The sequence below is a fragment of the Eutrema salsugineum genome, unplaced genomic scaffold (genome assembly GCF_000478725.1).
Source record: "Eutrema salsugineum unplaced genomic scaffold, Eutsalg1_0 scaffold_4, whole genome shotgun sequence".
Lineage (NCBI taxonomy): Eukaryota > Viridiplantae > Streptophyta > Magnoliopsida > Brassicales > Brassicaceae > Eutrema > Eutrema salsugineum.
In genome coordinates, this window is record NW_006256686.1 from 11,522,173 (window position 1) to 11,545,560 (window position 23,388).

General features: G+C 43.1%; 1 protein-coding gene and 1 non-coding gene across 2 annotated transcripts; one reads left to right on the plus strand and one right to left on the minus strand.

The window, feature by feature from the left end:
* The first annotated feature begins 361 nt into the window (after positions 1-361).
* LOC112084526 lies at positions 362-2,512 on the plus strand. The gene is made up of 4 exons (XM_024153676.1): positions 362-1,459; positions 1,526-1,602; positions 1,906-2,141; positions 2,199-2,512. The coding sequence occupies exons 1-4, from the start codon at positions 362-364 to the stop codon at positions 2,510-2,512; spliced, it is 1,725 nt and encodes a 574-aa protein (XP_024009444.1).
* Positions 2,513-16,771: 14,259 nt separating this feature from the next.
* On the minus strand, positions 16,772-16,878 carry LOC112084737. Its single transcript, XR_002898398.1, has one exon. It is a non-coding gene; the product is annotated as a small nucleolar RNA R71 (small nucleolar RNA).
* Between the last annotated feature and the right edge of the window lie 6,510 nt (positions 16,879-23,388).

Sequence of the window (23,388 nt, forward strand, 5' to 3'; positions counted from 1 at the left end):
CTATTAGAGATATAAACTCGCGGAGGGGCAACCAGGACGAAGATGAGGTCATGGAGGATCTTGACGATGGAGATCCACCAAACCAAAACCAACCCCGAGGACAAAACCAACGACGCCGAGGCCAAGAAGAGGGCAAAGACCTCAAGCTCACCGCACCAACATTTGCCGGCAAGGTGAACCCGATGCGTATCTTGATCGGGAAATGAGGATGGAATACATCTTCTATTATTACCAATACTCGGAGGCTAGAAAGGTGTCATTAGAAGCCGCACAGCTAACTGACAATGCCTTGGCGTAGTGGGATCGAGATGTTTCCAAAAGAATAAGGCATAAATATGGACAGGTCAATAATTGGGAGGGCATGAGATTCAGCCTCAAAAAGAGATATGTCCCAGTCTACTACCACCGAGACTTGCAGAAGAAATTTCGCAAGCTCACTCAAGGAAGCAAGACCGTGGAGGAGTACTTCAAAGAGTTTGAGACTCTTAAGAACTGGCTTGAAGTAGAAGACTCAGCTGAGACCCTGATGGCCCAATTCATTGATGGTCTCAATGATCGAATTTCTAGAAAGGTCGAGAGGCAGACTTACCATGATTTGGAGGACGTGTTACATCATGCCGTGCAAGCTGAGCAATACATTAAGAGGAAGAACACTTCCACAAACCGGAGCAAAACAACTTGGACGCCACAACCTCAGCGAGCTCTTGAGAAGGGCAACGCTGTCGAAGTGGATAACCGATTCCACAAGTCCACTCCTGAAACTTCCAAAGCCAACAGACCCGAGGTAAGTAAAGCTTCCACACAACGAGCTAGAGATATAACTTGTTTCAAATGCCAGGGCAAAGGACATTATGCGAGGGAGTGTCCAAACCAAAGAGTGATGATCCTCAAGTCTAATGGCAAGTATGAATCACAAGACGAAGGAGAGGAAGCTGAAGACACTGATAAGGACATAGTCGACTACCCTGACCAAGGAGAGCTCTTAGTAGTGAGGCGAGCACTTAGTGCACTTTTTGAGCCAGAAACCATCCAGAGAGAGAACATATTCCACTCTCGGTGCACTATAAACGCCAAGGTATGTAGCTTGATCATTGATGGGGGTTCTTGCACTAACGTGGCTAGCAAGTATCTTGTAGATAAGCTAGGGCTCACCAAGACTAAGCATCCTCGACCCTACAAGCTCAAGTGGTTGAATGATGAAACCGAGCTCAAGATTGCTGAGCAAGTCACCGTGCCCTTTAGCATTGGTAAGTATACGGATCAAGTGGTGTGTGATGTGGTCCCTATGCAAGCCGGGCACCTGCTCCTAGGGAGGCTGTGGCAATTGGACAAAGAAACTCTACACAATGGACGCACCAATTACTATACCTTTACTCATAATAACAAGAAGCATAATCTAGCACCACTCACTCTGCAAGAAGTGCATGACATGCACAAGGCCATCTCTCGAGGCTCAGAGGTAAGCAAGACCAACCTTTATATTACTCCTACGGCTGTGCTTAAGTCTCTTTAATCACAAGAACAGGTGCTACTAATGATCTTCAAGGAAGGTTTATTTTCAGGTCAGGAACAACAAGAACTCCCTCCAACCGTTAAGGAGCTGTAAGACCGCTATTCCGATGTGTTCCCGGAGGAGATTCCACCTGGCTTACCTCCCATTAGAGGAATAGAGCATCAGATTGACCTGATCCCTGGAGCACCATTGCCAAACCGAGCCACTCACCGAGTTAATCCCGAGGAGGCCAAAGAATTAGAGAATCAAGTACAAGACCTAATGTCAAAAGGATATATACGCGAGAGCCTTAGCCCGTGTGTTGTCCCTGTCTTGCTGGTGCCCAAGAAATATGGCTCATGGAGGATGTGTGTTGATTGTAGAGCCATCAACAACATCACTATCTAGTACAGGCATCCCATACCTCGACTTGATGACATGCTAGACGAGCTTAACGGCGCCACCATCTTCTCTAAGATCGATTTGAGAAGTGGATATCATCAAGTGCGAATGAAGGAAGGAGATGAATGGAAGGCGGCGTTCAAGACAATGTGGGGCTTATACGAGTGGCTGGTGATGCCATTTGGACTCACCAATGCACCAAGCACCTTCATGAGGCTTATGAATCACGTTCTAAGAGCCTACGTCTGTAAGTTCGTAGTAGTGTACTTTGACGATATACTAATTTACAGCACTTGTCTTGCAGATCACCTGAAGCATCTTTCACAAGTTCTAGAGACACTTCGGTCAGAGAACTTATATGCCAACATTAAGATATGCATCTTTTGCACTGATCAAGTAGTATTTTTAGGCTTTGTTGTTAGCTCACAGGGTCATAAAGTTGATGAAGAGAAGATCAAAGCTATTCAAGATTGGCCCACGCCAACCACCATCAGCCATGTGAGGAGTTTTCATGGTCTCGCAAGCTTTTACCGCCGATTTGTCAAGGATTTCAGCACCTTGGCAGCGCCACTAACGTCGGTGATCAAGAAAAACGTGGAGTTCAAGTGGGAGCAGTGATAACACTGTATTTTGACCACTTTTATGGATCGTTTTGAAATACTTTTCCCATGTTTTTAATTGCTTTTAAGTACTTTTATTACGTTTTTCTAGTATTTGTAGTTCCAAGACTCTTTTCAGGTAACTTTGGGAAAAGTTTAACAAAATAGATAGAAAACCAGATTTCAGCTCAGAGTCAAACCGTCAGAAGTTCACTCCCTATTGAAGGCCTTCTCACCGTCTGATCCAGCTCAATTTGGCGATCTTAAAGATGGAAGTACCAGCTTTCCAGCACACTTTACGGCTTGGCAATCCAACGGTTCAATCAAAAGATACGCGAAGAGCAAGATGTCCCGTAAACCAGCCAGCAAGCGTTTCCACCCGCGGCCAACAAGCCATTCTCTGCGGTCACAACCACCGCGACCGCGGCCAGCCACCCATTCCCCGCGGTCACGCACTTCCCGACCGCGGCCAGCTAACTCCGACTTTGAAGGCCCATGTCTGAAGAGCCCATATCATTTTACCAACCTCAATTCCGGAACCCTGGACACCAGAAGCCATTTCTGAAGCCAGTATTGGAGACTATAAATACATGTCATTTAGGTCGTTTTTAAAGAGAGAAGAAGAGAGACGAAATACTTTACAGAAATTTTACTTTAAGCTTTGTTTTTAGGTTTTAGGGAGAGAGAGATCTGTCTCTTGAACCTTTGTTTTTTCTTTTCAATTTCGGTTTCTATTCTACCTTCTAATATTATGTTTTTGATTTCGTTTATTATGTCTGAGTAGTTTTATTGTTGGGTCTAAGGGATTTTCGATGGGGATATATATGTTCGGTGAGGATTCCATGAGCTTTTGAGCCGAATCTTAGAACTTTTTCTTCTGAATTCGTTTTTACTGCATGAGAGTAGCGTCATGAACTACAATCTGATCCAGATGCTTGGTGACACGAAAGTCTTCATCCGGTGTCAGATCTAGTTTTGGAGAGCAAAACAAACATCGGAGTGGAAACCTACCTATGGGCGATTTGTGAATGCTGACGAGTCTTAAACATAATGCACCTTTTCTTTTCCAGGGCCAGAGTGGAAACCTACTGGTCAGGGTTAAGAGAGATAGTTGTCTATGATCAAGACAGTGGCGTATTCATACGTCCGTGACTCCAGTTCGAAAAGTTTAAGCTAAGATCTTATCAAATTTACTCTCTAGCAATGTTTTGAATCGTTCATACCCCTGATAAAATTTTCCTGAACCCCAGTGCCTCTTTTCTTATAGATTTACACTGATTTTCATTCAAGCTTTAGTCTAGTATCTTTACTCTTTCAATCGATTTTCACTTAGCAATTAGGTCTAGCCGGTTTTCTCGTTTTTACCCGTTTTCGTTAAGCTTAGTTATTAGGTCATTTTAATTCCTGTATTCTCTCTTTAAGATTCGTTTTTACGTTTTTAAACACACCACCAAAACCCTCACAAAACTCGCCTGGTTCTAAACTTCCTTACTTTATATTTCTTCCGAAGGCTTCTGCAGGAAAGATCCTCCTTCCCTGTGGATTCGATCCCTAAGTACTACAATCGATCAGCTGTGCACGTGCGGCTATTGATTTCATTTAGGGTAAAACTTGACACCCTCACACACGACAGCACATCAAGTTTTTGGCGCCGTTGCCGGGGAAGGCACGCGTTTTCTTTTCCGCAAAACCCTAAGAAAGGTTGGTAAATCGACTCTAGAACCCCTTTTTCTGCATATTTCCATTTTTCGGTTATTTTGTTTCCATTTCAGAAGATATGGATCCTATAAATCGAAACCCACACTATGAGGAAGGTTTTTACAACACTCCTCAAGCCACCAGAGGCAGAGAAGAACACCAAGCCCGAGATCTTAGCTACATGGATCGATACAGCCAGCCAAACCACCCATACCACCGGCGCAGAGAGCCTGTTCGACGCCGGGAAGATCCTTATGATCCTCCTCCAACCTACTTCGAGCCACACGCCTATAATCCTTTACTGCAGAACCCTAATCAGCAAGAGGAAAAATTGAGGATCAGCAGACGTTTGGGACGTCTCGAAGGAATGATAAACCAGTTCCTTGATCAGCAGATTCTCACCGAAAACACCCTGCTCAAGAGAATTGATTCAATCTCTGAAGAGTTCAACAGAAAATTCGATGATCTGGCCAATCATGTTCGAGTTCTGGAAGAACAAACCCACGAGGATGTACAAACACTAGCTGGGATGATCCACCAAGTCGCAACAGAGCAGACAAGACACAAGGGTATGACATCATACAAAACTCAAGCAATATTGTCGAATCAAAGCAGGAGATTAAAGAAGTCAGAGAATCCGCTATAGAGAGAAGACTGATGAAAAGTTGCAGGAGATCGAGCACAGGCTGAACAAACTCGAGCTCAAGGCACGGGAGATTGATGCAAGAATGGAACAGATGCCCAACATTGAGCAAATTGTGAGATTTTCTAAGAAATCTCCCAAAGATCCTGATGAAGATGCACAACAACGCCCTAGTGTGAGTTCATATGGCTGGTCTACCAAATAAAGAAGCTGGAGAGGTTCGTATCAAGTACAAGAAGGAAGAAGCGGACTATGAGCAAATCATATCCGGAGCCGCGGGTCCGACCGTTCCGACCGCGGCCAAGGCTCCTTTTCCCGCGGTCGCGACACCTCTGACCGCGGGGATTGGTCGTTCAGATTCACCTCCGGGATTTGAAAGGAAAATAATACATCTTCTGTCCCAACTCCAACCTCCAGCACCTAAAAAAGCAACTCAGGAAGAAGAAAACCAAGTTTCAGATGAAGAAACAGATTGACAGGAATCATTACCTTGTATGATGGAAAAGGAATGTGTTGAAGATTCAGCTGACTCTTCAATCCAAGAAGACCCGATATGCAGCAAGATAAAGATGACATACATCGATTCAATCATTGAATACGACGCTGCAGCTTTTTTTTGTGAATCCTATTCTGCGTTTGAAACACCAGCCAACACCTACAGAGAAAGGCAAGTTCGAATTCTCCATAAGGTCAAGACTACAGGTCAGTTCCTTATCTCTTGTTCTATTAGAGGAGAAATGTTTAAAAACGTGCTTTGTGATTCTGGAGCTTGTCTTAACATGATGTCCAAGGCAATTGCTTTGAGACTTGGTATTAAACACCTGCGCAGGACTAGAGCAAAGATTAGTCTAGCTGATGATTCCAATGCAACACCTCAAAGAATAGCTCATGAAATTCCTTTGAGAATAGGAGATTCCATCGTGCCTGTCAACTTCTACATTGTTGAAACGAGAGACGCAACATATCCAGTGATTCTCGGATGGTCTTATCTAGCAACTTCCAGAGCTATAATGGACTGGCCAAAACGGAGGATTTCGTTTGCTAATATCGACAAAGATGTCTTCACAGAAGCTGTCCCATACAACAGCAAAGCAGGAAAACGTTCATGAAAGAATAGCTCATAAAATCGACAAAGAATAGCTCATGAAATTCCTTTGAGAATAGGAGATTGCATCATGCCTGTCGACTTCTACATTGTTGAAACGAGAGACGCAACATATCCAGTGATTCTCGGATGGTCTTATCTAGCAACTTCCAGAGCTATAATGGACTGGCCAAAACGGAGGATTTCGTTTGCTAATATCGACAAAGATGTCTTCACAGAAGCTGTCCGATACAACAGCAAAGCAAGAAAACGTTGTGCAACAGAAGAATTTGAAGAAGAGCTTTGGAGTGACGAAGAACCTGCTAGGCAAAGTAAGGAGATGTCAAAAAAGACTTGTCTCAGGACAAGGTCTTCTTCATTGGACTTAGCCACGTCCAGCACCAAAAGTCGAGCTAAATGACTTAAAACAGAAGCGCTTAATGGGAGGCAACCCATTTAGGTATTGTTTTCTTTAGGATTTTTTCTTTCTTTTTCCGTTGATCTTTTTCTTTTTCTTAGTTTCAGTTGTTTCTTCTAAAACAAAAAAAGCCAAAAAAATTAAAAAACCCGAAAAAACCAAAAAGAAGGATGGTCCTTGACTGCTCGGCCCAGCAGGAACCAAGGAGAAGCAGGAACAGGCCGCGATATAAGCCCCCGCGGTCGCAGAAGCTCTGACCGCGGGAAACGCATGATCGACCGCGGTCGCGCGGCTCCTGACCGCGGCAAATGGTCGTTGAGATCAAGCCCGACCCCAAATCACCCACTTCACCTCATTCCACCTCACCAATCCCCACTCCACCTCATTCATCACTTCCCACCACCTCCATCACCACCTATCACCTTCCCAAACCTTTTCGAATGAATCCGGTCCATCACCACCAGCATCCTAGATCCAGGTAAGTTCTCTTTGGCCTTACCAATTCGATTATCTATGCATTTTTCTCATCCAATCTCGACTTGTTTCACACTGAGGACAGTGTGATTTAAGTCTAGGGGAGGATTTCATCCCTTTCTAACCACTTTTCTTTCATGAGTCTTGCATTATCTACACTTTTTGCATTTTCCTTAAAGTTTTTCAAAATCGGTTTTCAAAACAAAATATTTTTTAAAGGGAATGGTGAACATGAATCAATGATAGTTGACTGTGTGATTTTAGACTGTTCCTAGAGACATGCTCATTCATGATTTAGGATTAGACTAGGCGGTAGCTAAGCACATTTGAAATGAAGTACCCCAGAGGAATTGAAATTATTTGATTTAGATGAAGGAATACACTAGCTCTGTTTTATTTGGACTTAATTTTCTCATTGAAGCATTAGACCAAGGAAACGAATCATACATTCAGGACTCATTTATCCTTTTACCACTCTATGTTGATCCTAAATGGCTAGTTCATCTTTAGCTAGTTCCCCACCTTAACCAATCTTCTTTCAAACCACATGCACCAAGGACAGAGACCTGCGATTTGCCGGAAACGTTCCCGGAAGGATTCAACACAAAAAGAAGCTCAGTTTGCCTTAGAAAAATCTCAAATTTTGGTACAATCTCGTCCTCTAGTCTCTCTCTCTAAAAGGCATTTCCTTTTTGCTTTAAAAAAAAAAAAAAAAAAAATCCGAAAATAAGAAAAGAAAGGAAATAAAAGCCTTAGAGAGTCTAGAGAATTCGAACTTTAAGTCCCAAGGCAACTGGAGTTCGATTTTGTGGAGTTTTAGAGATCATTTTCTGATTCCCGGAAAGAATCTAAGTCTGGGGGAATAGCTGTTCACAACAAAGGAGGAAGGATTATCCAACAACATTAGGCAAGAAGAAGTGACTGAAAATTGCGGTCATCAACAGGTCCTTATCTCTCTTGCGGTTTTGCATATTATCTTGCATCCTCCAGATTCATCAGGTAACCCGAAACACTTTAACTACACCACTTAAACAGCCATTTAATGCCAAACGCCATCTACCCTGGATGATGTCTTTAATGAGAACTCACTATTGAACTTAATGAATGTAGAGAGCTAGTTGACTGGAATCAAGATTTAGATTGTTTAAGTTTTGCATGACGGAAAAAGTGGACTAGTTTCTTTTGTGTATTGGTGAGAATTTTCTAGACTAAGTTGTGGATTGATGCACGATCTTTGGTCCTAGTTTAGGACTTCATGTCTCAGAGATTTGTGCATTCCCTATTTTTGTTTTCACTTAACCAGTTTAGACTTTTGCTTTGTTTGAGGACAAACAAAGGTTTAAATCTGGGGGAGTTGATAACACCGTATTTTGACCACTTTTATGGATCGTTTTGCAATACTTTTTCCATGTTTTTAATTGCTTTTAAGTACTTTTATTACGTTTTTCTAGTATTTATAGTTCCAAGACTCTTTTCAAGTAACTTTGGGAAAAGCTTAACAAAATGGATAGAAAACCAGATTTCAGCTCAGAGTCAAACCGTCAGAAGTTCACCCCCGATTGAAGGCCTTCTTACCACCTGATCCAGCTCAAATTTGGAGATCTTAAAGATGGAAGTACCAGCTTTCCAGCACACTTTACAGATTGGCAATCCAAAGGTTCAATCAAAAGATACGCGAAGAGCAAGATGTCCCGTAAACTAGCCGGCAAGCATTTCCACCCGCGGCCAACAAGCCATTCTCCGCGGTCACAACCACCGCGACCGTGGCCAGCCACCCATTCCCCTCGGTCACGCACTTCCCGACCGCGGCCAGCTAACTCCGACTTTGAAGGCCCATTTCTGAAGTCTGTATCATTTTTCCAGCCTCAATTCCGGAACCCTAGACACCAGAGAGTATTGGAGACTATAAATGCATGTCATTTAGGTCTTTGTTAAAGAGAGAAGAAGAGAGACGAAATACTTTACAGAAATTTTACTTTAAGCTTTGTTTTTAGGTTTTAGGGAGAGAGAGATCTGTCTCTTGAACCTTTGTTTTTTCTTTTCAATTTCGGTTTCTATTCTACCTTCTAATATTATGTTTTTGATTTCGTTTATTATGTCTGAGTAGTTTTATTGTTGGGTCTAAAGGATTTTCGATGGGGATATATATGTTCGGTGAGGATTCCATGAGCTTTTGAGCCGAATCTTAGAACTTTTTCTTCTGAATTCGTTTTTACTGCATGAGAGTAGCGTCATGAACTACAATCTGATCCAGATGCTTGGTGACACGAAAGTCTTCATCCGGTGTCAGATCTAGTTTGGGAGAGAAAAACAAACATAGGAGTGGAAACCTACCTATGGGCGATTTGTGAATGCTGACGAGTCTTAAACATAATGCACCTTTTCTTTTCCAGGGCCAGAGTGGAAACCTACTGGTCAGGATTGAGAGAGATAGTTGTCTATGATCATGAGAGTGGCGTATTCATACGTCCGTGACTCCAGTTCGAAAAGTTTAAGCTAAGATCTTATCAAATTTACTCTCTAGCAATGTTTTGAATCGTTCATACCCCTGAGAAAACTTCCCTGAACCCCAGCGCCTCTTTGCTTATAGATTTACACCGATTTTCATTCAAGATTTAGTCTAGTATCTTTACTCTTTCAATCGATTTTCACTTAGCAATTAGGTCTAGCCGGTTTTCTCGTTTTTACCCGTTTTCGTTAAGTTTAGTTATTATGTCATTTTAATTCCCGTATTCTCTCTTTAAGATTCGTTTTTACGTTTTAAACACACCACCAAAACCCTCACAAAACTCGCCTGGTTCTAGACTTCCTTACTTTATATTTCTTTCGAAGGTTTTTGCAGGAAATATCCTCCTTCCCTGTGGATTCGATCCCTAAGTACTACAATCGATCAGCTGTGCACTTGCGGCTATTGATTTCATTTAGGGTAAAACTTGACACCCTCACACACGACAGCACATCAGGCATGCACAGGAAAAAGCATTTAACAAGCTAAAGGATAGCTTGACACATGCGCCTGTTTTGGTACTCCCAAACTTTGATCTAACCTTTGAAATTGAGTGTGACGCATCTGGAACAGGTATAGTGGCTGTGTTAACCCAAGGAGGCATGCTCGTAGCTTACTTTATTGAGAAACTAAGTGGAGCATCACTCAATTACCCCACCTATGACTAGTAAGGTCCCTTGAAACTTGGCAACATTATTTGTTATCCAAAGAGTTTGCTATTCATACAGATCATGAGACTCTCAAGCATTTGAGAGGACAAATCACACTTAAGAAAGGGCATGCTAGATGGCTAGAGTTCATCGAGACCTTCCCTTATATTATCAAGTACAAGAAGGGCCAAGAGAACATAGTAGCCGATGCTTTGTCAAGAAGACATGCTCTCATATCTACGATGGAGGCCAAGGTATTGGGTTTTGAACATATTAAATCACTTTATGATAATGAACCAGACTTTCAGGAAGCTTTCCAAGAGACCAACAAGGCGGCTTATGGCTCATTTTATCAACACGATGGATTTTTATTCAAAGACAAGAGGTTGTGTGTGCTGCAAGGTTCTATGAGGGAACTACTAATCAGAGAAGCTCACGGAGGAGGGCTCCTGGGGCACTTTGGGAGAGACAAAACTCTAAGTGTGTTGATGGAACACTTCCACTGGCAGAGGTTTTGTGAAAAGTGCATCACTTGCCTTAAGGCAAAGTCCAGGTGACACCCATATGTTCTTTATTTACCTTTGCCTATCCCTAACCTACCATGGGTAGATATCTCCATGGATTTTGTTCTAGGGCTGCCAAAGATCAACAACAAGGACTCTATATTCGTAGTGGTGGACCGATTCTCCAAAATGGCCCACTTCATCCCATGTAACAAGACCAACGATGCTACACAAACCGCTGATCTCTTCTTCAAGGAAGTGGTGCGTTTACATGGAGTTCCAAGGATCATAGTCTCTGGCCGAGACACCAAGTTTCTCAGTCATTTCTGGAAGACATCGTGGAAGAAACTAGGGACCAAGCTGCTCTTTTCCACCACCTGTCATCCACAAATCGACAGCCAGACTGAGGTAGTAAACCATACACTCTCCACCTTGTTAAGAGCTACGGTGGGTAAGAACTTAAGGAATTGGTTATCATGCTTACCTTACATTGAATTTGCTTATAACCATGCTAAGCACTCAGCTACTAAACAATCTCCTACTGAAGTTGTATACGGGTTTAACCCTTTGACCCCATTAGATCTTTCACCGCTTCCCCAAGCTGTCTATTCTAGCTCAGAAGGGATCACCAAGGCTGATTTTGTGAAGAAGCTACATCAACGAGTTAAGGAAAACATGGAGAAGAAGACTGAGAAGTACAAGCAACAAGTTGATAAGCACCGGAGGGAGGTCACATTTGAGTTGGGGGATTGGGTCTGGCTCCACATGAGAACCGAGAGATTTCCATACCAAAGGAGATCAAAGCTCTTACCGAAGGGAGATGGACCTTTCCGAGTCCTAGAGAAAGTCAATGACAATGCATACAAGCTTGAACTGCCAGGTGAGATGAACATTTCTCCAACCTTTACTGTTACTGATTTAGCTCCTTTCCATGCAGGAGATCATGTTAGGCGGACAGAACCTTTTCTAGAGGGAGGGAATGATGAGGACATCGAGACAAGCCTAACACTAGCTGATGAAGAGCCGATCAACATACCGACCATGAGACATGCACCAAGGACAAGGTCAGGTACTAAGAGTCTAAGAGAGGAATTCAACAAGTCAATAGAAGGGCTGATCACACTTATAGAGCACGAGGAACTCAAAGAGGAGCTACTCAAAGGGGAGATCACCCGAGAGACACCAATGGAGCCTCTAACCGAGTTCAGCACACTTGAGACACAACAGGACGTGGGAGACACGGCCGGTTCAAGCCAAGACCTTCAAGAATCCAAGAAAGTCAAGGAGACACCGAGCAATGACTACTCTCAACTTAAGTTTCAAGCCATATCATTCCTACCTGTTTTACAAGGCATCAAGGACGCTATTACGTTTGTCATCTCCAAGCAAGTGGAAATACCACTCAAGGAACCAATGTAAGTGTTTACAATTGGATTATATCTCACGAGCTTATTGTTTGTTTTGCAGGAGCTTTTCTTTGCCTTAGTCGTTTTCCTTAGTTTTTAGAACTCTTCCATTTTGTTGCTTTAGTTAAACGATGAGCTTTGTAGTTTCTTTTTCTGTATTTTCGGCCAAGAGAAGCCACCCCGCTGTCGAACCATTATATAAGGTTCCTTCTCAGCATGTAAACTTTTAACCTATCAATAAAATAACCCGAGTTTTCTTTGAAAGCAAAACCCTAGCCGCAGCAAGTTCTCTTCCTCTTCTTTGGTGCGATTCCTTTGAAGCTGAAAAACAAGACTTATCACAGATTTTTCCATAATCTGTGTGGCGTCTCTCGATCCATTGTACCCTTGTCACCTCGTTTCATCACTCCTTTCTACTGAGTCATCTAGAGAGAGCCGTACGGCCAGCTAGAGATTCACCACCTTTCCATCCAAGTAAGAACAAGTCACTCTTGTTCCTACATCACCTTTGTATCCTATATATGTAATCTTCCTAATGCATGAGATATATACGGAGTTTTCCTATCTTATAGTACAGTGGCAAAAAAAATGAAAGAAATGCAAGTGTAAGGCAGATGGAGAATGTGTTGGGGATCAAGGGTCGGACAAGGTAAGAGATTGGATCTTGTGGTTCGGGTAATAGGCACCCGCATTTGGAGATGAAAGTGGAATCAAAACCCTTACAGGCAGCAGAGCCTGGATTTTGTGAGATGGCCAGAGTTTGAGAGTGAGGAATAGAACAAACCATGGAAGAAGCATGAGGAGGGACAAAGGAGAAGAAATTCTCGCCATAGGTTTCATGTTATTCCAACCAATGGTTCAAAAGATTTAAAAGATTAGTGAAGACATGTTATTTTGACACAAGAAAAACAAAAAAAAAAAGATTAATATAATATATCACATATTAGACCAAAACATATATCGGACAATTCAATGTCAATTCAAAATTGCTCATTTAAAGATTAGACCATGTTTCTTCCAAATCGATTCTAACAGAAACGCTTTACTTATTTAAAAACTCTTTTACATTGTATAACCTAAGTGTAAATTTCTCTAAGTTGGTTTTTAAATCCAAAAATTTTCTCTTCAAAATTTTTATAAGATCTACAACAATTCATGCCAGTTACTGAAGAATTATAAATAACTTATATCTTCTTATTTCATCTTAATGCTTGCTTTGTTTTTCGTCATGTTTGGTGAGTAAAGCCTAAAATAAACCACATATCCATGGTTACACCGTGGTAGTACTTTATGATCGAACCCAAAGGAAAAATAATAATAATATGCGAGAAACTAACAAAGCTAAGATGATAATGAGGTTTGGTTTTTGGTGACTAAGAACAACTTTTTGTATTGGTGAACAATGACAAAGAACAACTACAACTCGAAATTAATCAAGAATAAGACAAGAAAGAAGTTTAAGGCAAGTAAACAAGCATTACAGTTAAGAACTAAATCAAACTAGAACAATTAACAAAAGGTAAGCAAAACGATTAACAAATATTGGGAAACATGGATCATGAGCAAGGCCAATGACTAAGAAAGACTTCTAGTTGATTCATCATACTTAAAATTGATATGTTCATAATTTGCATCATTTAGGTTGCATATTTCATTCCAAATCATGTTTTATTTCATGCATTTTAGGTCCTTAGGGTTTTTTTTAGGACTTAGGAGATGCATTAGGTCCCAATGAGTCTTTGCATGTTTTGAGTGTTTACCAGGTGTATTTGGAACTGAAAAGATGAATCCAGGAAGTGGAATGGTGATCAAGGCTTGAAAAATGGTGAAATTGGGTTTTTGAAGGTTATCGGCCATTCTCGCGTACCAGAAAGGTTTTTATCGGCCATTTTCACGTACCGTGGGTAGACTTTATCGGCCAAAACGCGTACCGGCTATTGAATCTCTCGGCCAAAATCTCTGGGTGCAGACACGTTTCCGAAATCGCCTGTCCGGGGAACCTTCCGGTCCGATTCAGTTGTCGGGTGCTTCATCTAAGTTGGAGAGGATTGGATCACGGTTCCAGAGCAAGTAGAATCATGGAATTTGGACGCGTGAGCAGAAAGTTAAGCTCGTCGGAAGGAACTCCTGTCTCGCTGCTGTTCTGGACCAAGCCGATGAGCTCTGAAGAATGCGAAGGACGGTGCACTTCCAGGCCGATTCAGTTTCCGGGGCCTTCATGAGAATCAGAGACATTTGAGTCCTCTTTTCATAACGTCCTGGAGCATTCAATTCTGAGCTATGAGTAGGAAGATACGGTCTCAGGAATGGACACATGTCTAGACGCCTCTCTCTGATCGTGTAAATGCACTGCAAAGATGAGCCCTCCAGGAAGCCTTCCACTTCCCAAGAACCAAATCTTCCTTCACCAAAGTTGGAGATACATGAGTCATCTGTTCTCTGCAATTGGAATCACTCAATTCGGACATGTATCGTAGAAGTTACACTCTCCGGAATGCGAAGTGGTCCAAGCTGCTCTGAATGCTGCGAGAAAGCCTTGCGACTTGGTTAACTCGCAGGCCTGAAGACGAATGCCTGGAAATTGATGCTGTGAGTTGAGAAGTGCGGGTAAGCTATCAATGGATCTATCAATGGATGAGGTCTGAGGCTCCCGAGCAAGAAAATTGCTAAGTCCACAATCGTGCGACTTAGGCATGCGAGTTGGCCGCGCCTGGAACCAAGCCGCACGATCACTCACAATCTACTCCGACTTGAGCCTGCGACCTGAGTGTAATGGAGACCAACCCGCACGGTTTGTACATTCCCCAGAAACCGCCTTGGTCCTGCGAGTTGAAGAAGAAGAAGATTAAGCCGCAGCAAGACTCGCAAAACACTCCTACTTGGGTGTGCGGCTAAGACAAAGCAATTTAAGTCTCACAAGACAAGTTCTTCATCTACTGCGACTTGGGCTTACTACCTGGGAGACACTGGACCAACCCGCAGGATTCCCACTTTATCCATTAAAGCCGGGTCAGGACCCGGTTTGTTCTGGGCTGACCCGGTTCGTTTTTAGAGAGATATAAATACTTTTTAGGGTTTTTTCCTAGAGAACTAAGCTTTATTCCCTTTGTCTCTTGCCTCTTTTGTGAAAAGACTCCACTAAGAAGAGAAATATCGATTATTGAGTGTTTAATCAAGAGAGTTTAAGAAATCTTTGTGTTTAAAGCTGCTTTCTTCTAAATCTATCATCTATCTCTCCATCTATACACTTCTAATCATGATTAACAACACATCTTGCAAAGGATCTAGTGTGTTGATCATGATTAGTGAGTAATCTCCATATTAAGGTCTTAGATATGTAGATTAGGGTGCTTAAGTGGTAGATTAGTGAGCTTAGGGGTTAGATCATGCATATTCCATTCTCTACAACTTGTTCTCTATGCTAGATCCATACAAATCATATGTGGTCTAGATTCTGGGCATTTCATGCACCAAAAGTGTTTGATGAAATGCATGAACCAAGGTTGTTAGAGGTTTAACTGTTATTCATCATGGGAATGATTGTCTATATGCTTAAATGACAGATTAAACTGATTCTTAATGCTTGTTAACTCATGTTTCACTGATGATGATTGGGTTAGAAACTGTTTTAGCATAGGAGTTAATACCTTCATGAGAGAATTAACTTAATTAAAGATGTTTATGTTGAATGGTTTGCTTGATCATATGATTCATTAGCTCATTAATTTATCACTGAAGGCGCCCTAATCCACTATCATGTCTAAGACCTTTCTCATCATCATTCATACATTCTCATCATTGTTCATTGTTTAGTTCTTGTTTAATTGATTTCATTAGTCTTTAATCCTGTTGAAGTTTGTATAGTTGTCTCTAGTTAACCAAACCACTATTGTTTGCTTGAATTTAGAATATGATCACATAGTTTAGTGTCTAACACCACATATGGATTGATAAACCCCTTGTACTGCAAGACAGGGGATTGATAACCTCTACAAAGAGCCTTGAAAACTCTTAGTTATCAATTGGCGCCGTTGCCAAATTTTGGTTTGTTTAGCATTAAGCTCTGATCTGTTCTTGAGATCAAGTGCTTACTTTCTTGTTTTTACTGATTACTTTCAAGTTCTGTTTGTGATTTCAGGTGTATGAACACCAGGTCTAGATCAAGAAGCTGTGGTCCACCTTTCCCTCTCAACGACAACACCAATCTTTTGGTACCAAGGAGGAGAAGGGACAGGCGTGGAAGACAGGTTGATCAGGCTGATATGGAAGAACAAAGAGAACATGTGGTAGACATAGAACAACCAGTTCAGGAGCAACCGGCTCAGGGTAATGGAGCTGGTAATGGAGTTGGTCAAGGGCTTCATCAGGGTAATGTTCATCAGGAACAGGTGCACCATCAACAAGCTTATGTCCACCAGGGACAAGCTCAAGCTCATCAACAGAGGCATCAGGCCAATGTACATCAAAGACAACAGGTGCACCACCAACCCCAGCCCTTCCAACACCAACAAAGAAGATATGAGCAACCCCAAGTCTATGTTGGAGAGAATGACAGGGCCAATGCTCATCAGTATGGAGCTGGAATTCAGGCACCAACATGTGAAAAACAACAACTTTGAAGTGAAGGCATCATTGCTAAATATGGTCCAGAACTCAAAGTTCCATGGGTTAGCAATGGAAGATCCCTTGGAACACTTGGATCAATTTGATAAGGTGTGTGATCTGACAAAGATAAATGGAGTTTCTGAGGACAGATTCAAGCTAAGACTATTTCCCTTCAGTCTTGGTGACAAAGCTCATCAATGGGAGAAGAATCTTCCAAGAGGCTCCATTCAAACCTGGGAGCAATGCAAGCAAGCTTTCCTATCTAAGTTCTTCTCCACCTCAAGAACTGCAAAACTGAGGAACCAAATCTCTAGCTTCACTCAGCACAGCAATGAGAGTTTTGGTGAAGCATATGAGAGATTCAGGAGCTACACAAACCAATGCCCACACCATGGGTTTAGTGAGGCTTCCCTACTCAGCACACTATATAGAGGAGCTCTTCCCAAGAAAAGAAACCAGCTGGATACTGCTTCCAATGGGAACTTTCTGGGAAAGGAGATACATGCTGCTTTAGAGCTAGTGGAGAACTTAGCATTGAGCAATGATACTTATGGTGAAGACTATGACAGATCAAATAGATCTGAAGGTTCAAGCTCAGAACAGAGGCTCACCAGAGAAGTCAAGGAGTTGAGGAGTGAATTAGACAAGTTGAAGCTGGTAACTCACAAGCCAATGGATTTTGTTGGAGAGTATGAGGAACCATCTCAAATCTTTGAGAACATAAGTGAAGAGGGTCTTACCCAGGAGGAGCTAAACTACATTGGGAATCAGAGGTTCCAGAGATATCAGTATGGTAATGCCAATCCAAACCTTTCTTACAGGAACACCAATGTAGCTAACCCACAAGACCAAGTCTATCCCAATCCTCAAGCTCCACAGAACTTTGTTCCCAAGAACAACTTTCAAGGATCTTTTCAACCAAAGAATCAGTTTGCTCAGAATCAAGGTTTTGGTCAGCAACAACAACCATTTCAGGGTCCTAGTTTCAATACACAGCAGCAAAAGGCACCACCAGGGTTTGGTCCACCACAGTTCCAACAGCAGGCGCCGGTTCAACAACAGTTTCAGCCACCAACGGTTCAACAGCAGCCTCAGATGGGTTCAGATATGGTTGGTATTCTGCAACAACTACTTCAGGGTCAAAATATCTTTGCAAGCCAGAATGCAGCCATGCAGCAGGACATCAAGGAACTGAAGCAGAACCAGGCCTCAAGCTCAAGGAACCAAAGTCACCTACCTGGAAAACCAGAACCCAACCCCAAGGAATATGCCAAGGCCATTACACTGAGGAGTGGAAAGGAGTTACCTGGTATTGAGAACAACAATGTGATCATTAAGGACAATGATCAAACTGAGGGGGAGGCAGCCTTAAAAGAGGATCAAGTTGCTGAGAAACCAAGGACAGAAAAGGGTAAAGAGGTAGCAAAGGAAGCAGAACCAGAAAAGAAATATGTGCCACCACCTCCATACCAACCCAAGCTCCCATTTTCAGGGAGATTTAAGAAGCAACTAGTGGATAAGGCAAGAGCTGTATTTGAGAAGACACTCAATGAGACACCACTCACTATGCCTCTCAATGATGCATTCTTAATGATGCCAAAGATGGGGAAGTTCTTGAAGGATGCCATTCTGAACAAGACAAAAGAGCTTCAAGGCATGGTGGTACTAAGTCATGAATGCAGTGCTATCATTCAGAAGAAGTCCATTCCATGGAAGTTAACTGATCCAGGGAGCTTCACACTCCCTTGTGCCATTGGACCTCTTCTATTCTCTGGATGTCTTTGTGATCTAGGAGCATCAGTCAGCTTGATGCCATTCTCCATAGCAAAGAAGCTGGGCTTTAGAGTCTTCAAGCCTGCAAGGATCTCTCTTATCCTTGCAGATAGATCAGTTAGATTGCCTGTTGGTATGTTGGAAGATCTACCTGTCAAGATTGGTGGTTTTGAGGTTCCAACTGATTTTGTTGTGCTGGAGATGGATGAAGAACCAGTAGATCCTCTTATCTTGGGCAGGCCATTCTTAGCAATTGCAGGAGCTATTATTGATGTGAGAGGTGGGATAATAGAGCTTCAACTTGGGTCTGAAAAGCTCAAGTTTGATGTGAATGAGATGATGAAGAAACCCACCATTGAGGGTCAATGTTTCTATGTGGAGACAATGGATCAGTTGGCTGATGAGTTGCTAGAGGAGCTGAACACTGAGGATCCTCTTCAAGCTGCTCTAACTCAAGAACAAGGAGACAATGGGCTCTTAGCTGAAGCAAGTGAAGGGTATAAGATGTATCTGGACAATGCAAGAGAGCTGGGTCCTGAGACAAGGTTTTTGGAACTGGAACAAAGTGGCTCTGAGGTCTTGGCTATCAAAGGAGCAGAAATGAGCCAATGCAGCTTGGACAAGGATTGGAATGAGGCTGATGCACCCCCTGTTGAGCTCAAGCCTCTACCAACAGGGCTCAGGTATGCTTTCATGGGCTTAAACTCCACATATCCAGTAATCATCAATGATAGCCTATTAGAGGATCAAGAGGGTGCATTGCTTAGTGAGATAAGAAAGTTCAGGAGAGCCATAGGATATTCTTTGGCTGATATTAGAGGAATCTCTCCTGACATTTGCACCGACAGGATCCACCTAGAGGACCAATCTATGTCCTCCATTGAGCATCAATGTCTTAACCCCAACCTTAAGGAAGTGGTTAAGAAGGAGATACTAAAACTTCTTGAGGCAGGAATAATTTACCCAATCTCTGACTCAAGATGGGTGTCTCCTGTTCATGTTGTGCCCAAAAAGGGTGGGATTACAGTGGTTAAAAACGAGAAGGATGAGCTGATAGCTACTAGGACTGTCAGGGGACACAGAATGTGTATAGACTATAGAAAGCTCAATGCAGCCTCTAGGAAGGATCATTTTCATTTGCCTTTCATTGATCAGATGTTAGAGAGGCTTGCAAACCACCCCTTCTTTTGTTTTCTCGATGGGTACTCGGGGTTCTTCCAAATTCTCATAGATCCCCGAGATCAAGAGAAAACAACATTCACATGCTCTTATGGCACATTTGCATACAGGCGAATGCCTTTTGGTCTCTGTAATGCCCCTGCCACATTTCAACGTTGCATGATGCATATCTTCTCTGACATCATTGAAGAGAAGGTGGAGGTGTTCATGGATGACTTTAGTGTCTATGGCTCCTCCTTCTCGGATTGTCTCTCTAATTTGTCACAGGTCTTGGAGAGATGTGAGCAGCATAACTTGGTGTTGAACTGGGAGAAATGCCACTTCATGGTGCAGGAAGGAATAGTTCTTGGGCACAAGATAGCTGAGAAGGGCATAGAGGTTGACAGAGAAAAATTGGAAGTAATGGTGAACCTGCAAATCCCCACTTCAGTCAAAGGGATAAGGAGTTTCTTTGGGCATGCAGGGTTTTACAGAAGATTTATCAAAGACTTCTCAAGAATAGCCAGGCCCTTGACAAGGCTGTTGTGTAAAGAAGTGGATTTCATCTTTGATGCTGAATGTGAAGAAGCCTTCAAGATGATCAAGGATGCATTAGTCAGTACACCAATAGTCCAGGCACCAGATTGGTCCCTTCCTTTTGAGGTTATGACAGATGCATCTGATTTTGCTGTTGGAGCAGTTCTTGGGCAAAGGAAAGACAAGAAGCTACATGTTATCTACTATGCCAGTAGAACACTTGACTCTGAACAAGAGAAGTATGCTACTACTGAGAAGGAAATGCTGGCAATAGTCTTTGCCTTTGACAAATTCAGAAGCTACCTGGTGGGATCAAGAGTCATTGTATATACTGATCATGCAGCCCTCAGGTATCTGATGACCAAGAAAGATGCTAAGCCAAGACTATTGAGATGAGTTCTTCTACTTCAGGAGTTTGATATGGAAGTACAGGACAAAAAGGGTATAGAGAATGGAGCTGCAGACCATCTCTCTAGGCTGAGGGATTGACTCTGAAGTGCCTCTTAATGACAGTCTTCCTGAGGAATCACTGATGGTGCTCCATTCTTATTTGGAGTTTTGCAGACAGTGTGAACTATCTTGCTTGTGGGAGTGGGAACCACCTGAATTAGATGCTTACCCACAGGAAGAAGTTCTTCAGAGAAGTCAAAGATACCATTGGGATGAGCCCTACCTCTATGTCCTAAACAAAGATCAGCTGTATAGAAGGTGTCTTGCTGAGGAGGAGATGCAACCTGTGTTGCAAGAGTGTCATGGTTCAGCTTTTGGAGGTCACATGGGAGCAATCAAGACTGTGGCCAAGGTTCTTCAGAGTGGGTTTTGGTGGCCCACAATGTTCAAAGATGCTCAGTTGGTTGTTTCAGCATGTGATGCGTGTCAGAGGCATGTAAACATTTCAAAGAGGAGTGAGATGCCTCAAAACCCAATTCTAGAAGTTGAGATCTTTAATTGCTGGGGGATTGACTTCATGGGGCCCTTCATTTCATCTTATGGGAATCAGTACATTCTTGTGGCTGTGGACTATGTGTCCAAATGGGTTGAGGCCATTGCTTCCCCTACCAATGATTCCAAGGTTGTAGTGAAGCTGTTCAAGAGCATTATCTTCCCAAGATTTGGAGTACCCAGGGTTGTTATCTCTGATGGAGGATCTCATTTTTTGAACAAGACTTTGGAGGGTTTGTTGAGAAAGCATGGAGTGAAACACAAGGTAGCTACTCCTTATCATCCTCAAACTAGTGGCCAGGTTGAGGTATCTAATAGACAGATCAAGGCCATTCTTGAGAGGACTGTTAGCTCAAGCAGAAAAGATTGGAGCAAAAGGCTAGATGATGCATTGTGGGCTTACAGGACTGCCTTTAAAACTCCAATTGGGACATCACCTTTCAATCTGCTATATGGGAAGAGCTGCCACCTTCCTGTTGAGTTGGAGTACAAGGCTTTGTGGGCTGTGAAGTTGCTGAACTTTGATATCAAGACAGCTCAAGAGAAAAGGGTCATGCAACTCCATGAACTTGAGGAGATTAGGCTTGAGGCTTTTGAGAGCTCAAATATCTATAAGGAGAAGACCAAGGTTCTGCATGACCAAAAGATTCTGAAAAGGGAGTTCAAGGATGGTGATTTGGTGTTGCTGTTCAACTCTAGACTTAAGTTGTTTCCAGGAAAACTTAAGTCTAGATGGTCTGGACCTTTTAAGGTTCTTGAGGTGATGCCATATGGAGCTGTTGTGTTAGAAGGAAAGAATGGGCAAGAGTTTGTGGTAAATGGCCAAAGAATCAAGCATTACTTAGTTTCACAAGGGAAGGAGGAAGCTACATCAGTTCCCCTTCTTGATCCACCACCAGCCTGTTAAACAGGTTTCCAAAGTCAAACTTAGAGACTTTAAACAAAGTGCTCTTGGGAGACACCCCAAGCTTATCCTTGTACATAGTTCTTTTGATTTCTTCTCTTTTATTTTATGTTTTAGAACTTTTTGATGGGTTTTGTGAGTTGGTCTCAGGTTCTAGGTGATTTTTGGAGGACATAGCTCAGTGATGAATGGAATGGAGCATGTGAGAGGGCTGAGAGAAGTGTTTAGGGCCTGAAAAACTTGGAGAACGCCTCAGTGCTACCTAGGTGTGCGGCTTGGTGCAAGAAGAGCCCAGGTCGCAGCAGGACTCGCAATTTACTCCGGCCTGGGCGTGCTACCTGGTGTAAGAAGACCGATCCGCACAAAACCACGAAGAGGCTCGAAGTGTTTAAGTCCCAAACCCTGCGACCTGGGAGTGCGGGTCAGAAGAGAGGAAGCTAGGCCGCACATCCATTCGCAAATTACTCCGAGTTGGGCGTGCAACCTAGGAGAAAGAAGACCAGGCCGCACCAAATAGAACCAGTCCAAAATGTCTAAGTCCGAGGTTGTGCTAGCTGGTGCTGCGGGTAAGAAGAGAGGAGTCCAGGCCGCATGAAGGCTCGCAAATTACTCCGGGTTAGGCGTGCTGGCTGGGAAAAAGGAGACCAAGTCGCAGCATGAGAAGAATGGCCGATGGTGTTTAAGTGCGAAAACCTGCGAGAAAAGAGTGCGACCTGGGAAACAAAAGAGTTAGGCCGCACATATGTTCGCAATTTACTCCGGGTTAGGCGCACTGGCTGGGAAAAGAGAAATCAGGTCGCAGCATAAGAAGATTGGCCGATGTGTTTAAGTGCTGAACTCTGCGAGGAAGGAATGCGGCCTGGAAACAAAGGAGTTAAGCCGCACATCCACTCGCAATTCACTCCGGGTTGGGCGTGCTGGCTGGGAATCATAGAGACCAGGCCGCACGAAATCAAGAAGAGCCAAACGCCTAAGTGTGAAGGTGTGCGATATGGGCGTGCTGGCTGGGAGCAAGGAGACTATGTCGCAGCAAAAGAGGAATGGCCGAGATATCTTAAGTCCAAAAACCTGCGACCTAGTCATGCGAGCTGGGAAGATAGAGACTAGGCCGCACGTATGATCGCATTTTACTCCAAGTTGGGCGTGCTAGCTGGGAAGCATGAAGACCAGGTCGCAGCAGGAAAAGAAAAGCCAAAGTGTTTAAGTCCAAAAACCTGCGACCTAGTCATGCTACCTAGGAACAAAAGAAGCTAGGCCGCACACATGTTCGCAAATCACTCCGACTTGGTCGTGCTAGCTGGTCGCAACGGAACCAGGTAGCAGCATGGAGAAGAGATAAAACCGAGCTGAAGGACTTTTACTGCGACTTAGTCATGCAGGGTAGGCACAGAAGATCCCAGGTAGCACAAAAACATTTCCGGTTCTACACCGAGACGGTCATGCGACTCGATCCCGGCGGTTCCCGGTCGCACAAAGGAGAGAAAAGAGGCCGGTCAACGAGAAAAGGACGGGTCAAAGCCTTGACTGGTCAAATTAGATCTATTGACCACCAGTCCAAAGGCTTGAACCTGTCCCACACTCTCTCTTCCCCACC